Source organism: Camelus bactrianus, chromosome 19 (genome assembly GCF_048773025.1).
Source record: "Camelus bactrianus isolate YW-2024 breed Bactrian camel chromosome 19, ASM4877302v1, whole genome shotgun sequence".
Lineage (NCBI taxonomy): Eukaryota > Metazoa > Chordata > Mammalia > Artiodactyla > Camelidae > Camelus > Camelus bactrianus.
Genome location: NC_133557.1, coordinates 37,093,358 through 37,100,041, shown reverse-complemented (window position 1 = coordinate 37,100,041; position 6,684 = coordinate 37,093,358). Strand labels below are relative to the sequence as shown.

The 6,684-nt window shown below is 57.5% G+C and overlaps 1 protein-coding gene across 2 annotated transcripts in view; it reads left to right on the top strand.

Annotated features, from left to right (window-relative positions):
- The first annotated feature begins 458 nt into the window (after positions 1-458).
- The window catches only part of SLC24A3 (solute carrier family 24 member 3), a 428,781-nt gene continuing 422,555 nt past the window's right edge, over positions 459-6,684 (top strand). Inside the window, exon 1 of one of the 2 annotated variants that reach the window (XM_074347814.1) lies at positions 459-1,868. In XM_074347814.1, coding sequence (XP_074203915.1) covers positions 1,418-1,868 — 451 coding nt within the window. In that variant the 5' untranslated portion in view covers positions 459-1,417. Of the gene's footprint in view, positions 1,869-2,017; positions 2,185-6,684 lie in introns of those variants that run through there. The other variant, XM_074347815.1, reaches the window with a different exon arrangement.

Here is a 6,684-nt window from a genome sequence, read left to right as displayed (position 1 = left end):
GAAGCTTGCGCTAGGTCACCTAAAAGGGGGGTGACACACTTGGAGTTTGCGGGTCCTCCCAGACCTAGGAGTGGAGAAACCTGTCCAGAGTCTCCCTCCTTTCTCCTTGCCTCTCTGGACATCTTCAGCTAGATTCTCTGATACGATCAGACTCCATGGAGACAGCCATCCAGACTAACACCTGGTTTCCAGTGATCCTTTTTTGAACAAGCCCTTCTGTTTTCAGTCCCACTGCAAAGGCATCTTCTCCTCGGGGCTAGAGCCACCATCCTAGCCAGCAGTTCTAGGTAGGCACCAGGGAGGAAGCCCGAAGCTCCAGGACCCCACGCACCGAGACCACTCGGTGTCCTCTGTAAACGGGCACCTTCTGCAGGGCTTCAGGGCAACACCTTGAAAGCAGGTGAGGGCAGGAGCAGAGCTGGAGTCAGGTGGGTGGGGATTACGGCTTTGACCTCAGGGGTAGCGGCAGATTGACACCGTCTGCGGAAGGGTGGCCAAGAGCCTCCTCCTGAGGTTGGCGGGGGACCCTCAGGCCGCCTTGCCCTGGGACAGTGCCAGCTGTCCCCCTTCCCTCAGCCATAGCACTGGGCTTGGTCCAGGACGATTGGGAGAGAAGTGTGTGTCCGGGCCGGAGCGGGGAGCCAGGACACCCCTGGTGAGACAAGAGCCTCCGGGGAGTCCTGTTCCAGGTCCGGAGCCCGGCGCGCAGGGGGATCCCCGCAAGGGGGCGGAGGGGAACCCAGGAGGCCGGCGGGAGGAAGCGAGCCCGGTGGCCGGGCGCGCGCAGCCTAGCGCACTCGCAGTGCCCGTCTCCGGGCAGAGGGTAGGGAGGGGGCCGGAGAGACCCTCGGCCCCTACGAAAGTTTCGGGTGAATCCTTCCCGGAGATCCACCTCTCGGCGGGCGGCGCGTGTTTCCCGAAAGGGGGCCTCCCGCGCCGGCACGATCGCAGGGCTGCGCGCGGGGCTCCCTCCCCGGCTCAGTCTCCTCCCCACGCGCCCCCTCTCCGCTGGGCTGGCCAGCGCCGCTGCGTCCCCGGCACTGCCCCCCGCCCGCGCCCGCGCCCGAGCCCGAGCCCGAGCCGCCGCGCCGCCGCAGGCTGCGGGGAGCGGCGCCCGCCCGAGCTCCCGCCTCGCTCCGTGCTCCCTGCGCGCTCGGCCCCGGCTCGGCCCCGTCCCCGCGCGCGGGCCATGGAGTAGGCGGGCGGCCCCGCGACGCGCTCCCGCAGCCCGCGAGGCCGGAGCCAGCCCCGGGTGGCCTCGCCAGCCGGCCGACTTGGCCAGCGGCGGGCCCTCCTCCCGCCGGTCCTCCCCGCTCCTCCTCCTCCTCGGCCGCCGCCGCCCCCGCCTCCCGGCCGCCCCCGCCGCCCCCGCCGCGCCGCCGCCCGAGGCCGAGCGCGGACGCCGAGCGTGGGAGCCATGGCGCGCGAGGAGGAGAGGGACCCCGAGCGCCGGGAGGCGGCGGCGCGGGCCAGCGGCGACGAGGAGGAGGAGGAGGGAGAGGAGGGACTGAGCGACAGCGACGACGAGGACGGAGACCCGGAGACCGGCGGCGGTCTCGAGGAGCAAGGCGAGGCGGCGGCGGCGGCGGCGGCCGCGGGGCAGGAGCGCAGCGAGGACGCGCCGCCGCCGCGCGCGGAGCCGCCTCCCGCCGCCGTCCCCGCCGCGGCCGCCCGCGAGCGGAGCGGCTGCCGCCCGCCGGGGCCCCCGCCGGGGCCGCTGCCCTGCCTTCCGAGGATGCCGTCGCCCGACGAGGAGGACCGCGAGCGTCGCCGGAGCCGCCGGAGGGACCTTCTGCTGAGCCAGATCAGCTTCCTGGCCTTGGTGGCGCTGCTGCTCTGGTCGCTGTCGAGCATGCAGGAGCACGATGGTGAGTGCTCGCCGCCCGCCCCGAGTGGGCGCTGCGGCCCCGGCGGTGCGGGGCTCCCGGGCTGGGCCCGCGCGGGGGCAGGGGGGTGCCGGGCGGAGGACGCCTCTGCCCCTCGGGGTGGCCCTGGAGGCGAGGACCCCGCGGTGGGGAAGCGGCCGGCACGCTGGGTCGCATGGCTGCCCTGGGAACCCTCACCTGTGCTCCCTGGCTCGGCCCTTCCTGCTCACTAGCTGGAGGGACTGGTGGCGGCGGCAGTGGGAACTGCCACCCTAAACAAGTAATAAAGTTGTCCTGGCAAGCTCCGGTACTTGTGCAGGTAATCACCCCTGGGGGGCATGAGGAGGGCTGGTTGACGCGTGAACACACAGTTACTTCTTCACTCAGAGCAGGCGGGATGGTCCGGGTCGAAGGCTCCATCCCCGCCTTTCCAGAACAGGTGCCGGAAACTCCTGATGGGAAAAAAGTGCGGGCTCCCTGGCGGGGGTCTGGGACTGGTTCCCTGCGGCCGACGCTCGCGGGGAAGCTCGATGCCTCGTGTGCACGGGCAGCTCCGGAAGAACTGGGCTGCCCGTCACTCTGCCCCTGCTCTCCCGGTGCCCTGCAGCGGGCCCACCCTTCACCCGCAACTTTTGTCTTATTTTTGTCCTTGTTCCTGAGCTGAAATAGACCTTGTGGAGAAATGTGCTCAGAACAGTTGTCCACTGAAAACACTTTGGACCCTGGGTGTGCAGCTGTCAAAGAAAAGGAGGACAGGCTTGCAAGAGTAACTGTTGTAAATGATTTTATATCCTCCCCGTTCGAGTGGCACAGTTCGTGGGGAAACAGCCGTAGAAATGGTTGTGAGAAAAAGCAGCTCCACATATGAGCTTTGGCGTTAAGCTAGACGTAGCTACACCACAAGGTGTTACGAAGTGGAGAAGGAAGGCATCTGGACAGCGATGGTCACGTATTTTTAAGGATGCCATCAGTTAAAAAAGGGACTCCCCCCCAATTGGCTGTTCTCATTCTTGGTGGGGAAAGCAGATGGCGGTCTTGGTTCAGGTCTTAGCAGACCTCTTGACAGACTTTAGCATATATGGTAATATGAGAGAGCCCGTCCTGGTCTTCAGTGGAGCCGTGGAGACTCCTCGGTTCTCCCCACTTCTCCTGGATCCCAGGTTGTCTGGCGAGGGGGATGGACATCAGCAAGGGGACCGTGCGGGGAGAGGGAGGCTGGACCCCTCTCCACGGGCAGAGTCAGAGCTGCCAAAAGCAGTTCCTGGTCGATTCTCCCGAAGAGGGTTTTAATTAACCCCCTTTTCATCTTCCCAGTTTTGACGAGTGCTTGCTGCCTTTGGAAAGGGCCGTTCCAAGTCAGTCACATGCCGGCCATTTTCCTGCATGTTGGGGCTCCAGGAGGCTTAGAGTTCCCACCACTTCCCAGGCTACAAAAGACATTTTTCTGGCTGGAGAATGTGACCCATCCAGTCCAGTCTGTCAATGGCAGGTGCCTGGACCCCAAGAAAGCTGGAATGTTCAGAGTGAGGGGGTGACAGACACTCTGCAGACTTGAAACCTAGGGACTGGATGTCATTTGGAAATGATCTCCCTGACAGGGACGTTTCTGTCCAGGTGCCACCGACTCAGAATTTAGTTCCACCACAGTCCTTTCCACCACCTCTTCCCTTGATCTCTCTCCCTCCTTCCTACCATCCACATCCTCCTTTGTCCTCTCCACCCCCTCCCATAAATGTGGGGCTTAAGAAGACCTCCCATCCCAGCAACTGAAGATAACGGTGAAATGTCAGCGGGGGTGCCATCCAGCCCCCGAAGGGCCTGCCAGTTGTAATTGTGTCTCAGATCACCTTTTCTTCCACTAGAGATTGAGAGTGTATTTAGGTAACACACAGTAATATTTCACAAGGGCCAGGTGTTTCAAGATAATTTTGAAGATACGACTTCATGTGTGTGAATCTGCAAATGGGTACTTTGCTTGAGGGGCCACCATGGCGTACTCAGCCATTTGTAGAGTGACCTCCGCCCTAGAAACTCAGGGGCTGCTCTCCTTAAAGGTCCTTGCAGTACAGAGAAAAAGTTTGGAGTGTTAGACACTGTGACTTGGAGAAGCCCAGTGATTCACTTCAGGTCACACAGCGATTGAGGAGTGAAGGACGGAGCAGCCGGAGGTGGCCTGGCCCTTTGATCCCTGGTGTTCCTGCCACCACCTGGGCGCAGCTTTATAGTATTTATATAACCATGTAGGGGGACCTTCATGATAGTCAGAGCTGATCTTTGTAATTATTCACCTTGAAGACCACGCAGTGGTTAAGTGTAGCTTCTCAGAAGCCTGTTTTCTGACACAAACTGATTTCTCTTTCCCCTCTCTCTCTTTTTACTAAAAAGGACAGTTCTTTTACAAAACCAAAATAGCGATGTGTGGCAGGTATGTTATGTAATCTTGTATAATTGTTTTTAGTTGCGTGGAATCGAAGGGCCCTTTCGTGACCTCTAACCAGACTCAGTATAGATTCTTTCCTGCTGAGATGGGACAGGAGCGTTGTTAAGCTTAAGTCAGGAAGAATTAGTGCTGGAATTTAGGGAGCGTTAGCTCTCACCACAGCAAAAGCGATACTAATGTTCACTGGGATTTGGCAGCTCGTAAGTGCCGGGCACTGTGCAGATACCTGCCACGGGCATCGCGCCATTTAAGCTGCACATGCTCCTTGCGGACGTTCGAGCCCTGAGCCGTGGAGGAGAGACCAGCCCTAGAGGCCCCGTTAAGTTGTTGCCAGGAAAGATCTCAATTTTGATCTGATTTTCAGAGCCAGTTGAAATAAGGTGTTTTTGCTAACGAGGATTTTCTTTTCTTTTAATTCTCTGCAGTGTGAATGGATTTCTTCGTATGTTTTGAGTGGTGTAAAAGTGTTTAATTTTTCTTTGAAGTAAGGAGCCTGGTCCTCTTTTTCCAGAAGTGGGGTGGATAAGGCCCAGAGGTCCTAACTTGGGAGTAATCAGAGACATCCCCTCTGGAAGGCTCCCAGGGAGGTGCATCGGGAATAAGAAGCATTGCACATACACACGGACACATAAACTTTGAGCTCCTTTTTGGCTCAGTTACTATTGCTGCGTAACAGATCGCTCGCAACACAGGGGTGTCAAACTGTTTGTTTACTCAAGGGTGCTTTGGGTCAGGAGTTTGGACAGGGCCACGCTGGATGGCTTGTCTCCGCTGCATTATGTCTGGGGCTCAGCTGAAGAGACTGAAAGGCTGGGTGACTTGACAGCTGGGTCCACTGTCACCTGGAGGCAGCATCACTCCTATATCTGGGGTTGATGCCAGCTGGCCCCTCCGCTGGGCTGTCAGCCAGGGCACCTGCGTGTGGCCTCTCCACGTGCCTTCGCTCGAACTTCCCTGGAGCACGGCTGCCAGGTTCCAGGAGAGCAAGGTGGAGGTGCCCGGTGGCGTTCTCTCAGCCTCCGAAGTCGCCTGGTACCACTTCCACTGTTTTCTCTTGTTCAGGGCAGGGACAGATGCCAACCCAGGTTCAAGGAGAGGGGACACAGAGGCCACCCCTTACTCAGTGGAGGAGTGTCAGGATGCACAGAAAGGAGAGCATGTGTGATGGGAGACACACTTGTGGCCGTCTTTGGAAAACCAGGGCTCCAAAGGGGTGATAGCTCAAGAGTGGTGGCAGACATTTCCCACGACGGTAAAAGACAAATAATACACATATACACACACGTGTGTGCATGTGTACGTATGTGTATACACGTGTACATATATATATGTGTGTATTGTCTACGTATATGTGTATATATGTGTGTGTATGTATATCTACTTGTACATGTGTGTATGTATGTACATGTCTGTGTATTGTGTATGTATATACGTGTGTATATGTGTGCATGTATGTGTGCCTATATGTACTTGTATATGTGTGTATATACGTGTGCATACGTCGTATTATGCATGTATGTATATGCGTACATACATGTGTACATATATGTATGTACATGTATGTATGTGTGTGTGCTCGTGTGTACATGTGCACGTGTATTGTATTGTGCGTATATATGTGTGTACATGCATATGTACGTGTGTGTATGTGTATATATGAGCATATATGTGTATGTACATGTGTTTGTGTGTACGTGTATGTTTATGTGTATATGTGTGTGTGTGTGTATACAGTTTTTATTGAAATACCTTCCAATCATGGACACGTTGCTGCTCGTCGTAACTGGCTGGGGTCCAGAAATGGTATTTGAGGAGAGGCTGCAGTGGAGCAGAGCTGAGAGCCCATGTTTAGCTTTCTGTCATCGCGTCCCTCAGAGGACCGTGGCCACGACCTTGCGATCCCCACTGTGGCTTCCTGGGAGGCCTTGCCGGACTCTCTGGCTGCTCTCCCTTTGCAGGCACCACTACTCTGGCCTTTCTTCCCCTCCTCTTAGGGGGACCTTTCTTCTAGGCCTAGACCTCCAGCACGTGCTGGTCCCACTGTCACCGCCGCGGCTCTCCATCCTTCGTCCGTCACTGCCCAGCCCAAGAGCTTCCTGCCTAGGCTGGGTCCCCCCAGTTTGCTCTCTGAACTCTATTTTCCCTTCATAGCTTTAATCACCATTGGCAATTATGTATTTATTTGGTTGTGATCTGAGTACCGTCTCCTCTTTGCCTGATCCTAAGCTCCCGGAGATCAGGGACCCTGTGAACTTTCCTCCCCGTTGCCACCCCGTCACCCCTCCCAGAGCAGATGCTCACAAGACATTTATCAAGTTAGGAAGCTGTTTTGATGTCTGAGTGGTGATGCCTGTGATGAGAACTAAGAATTGTGTGTCA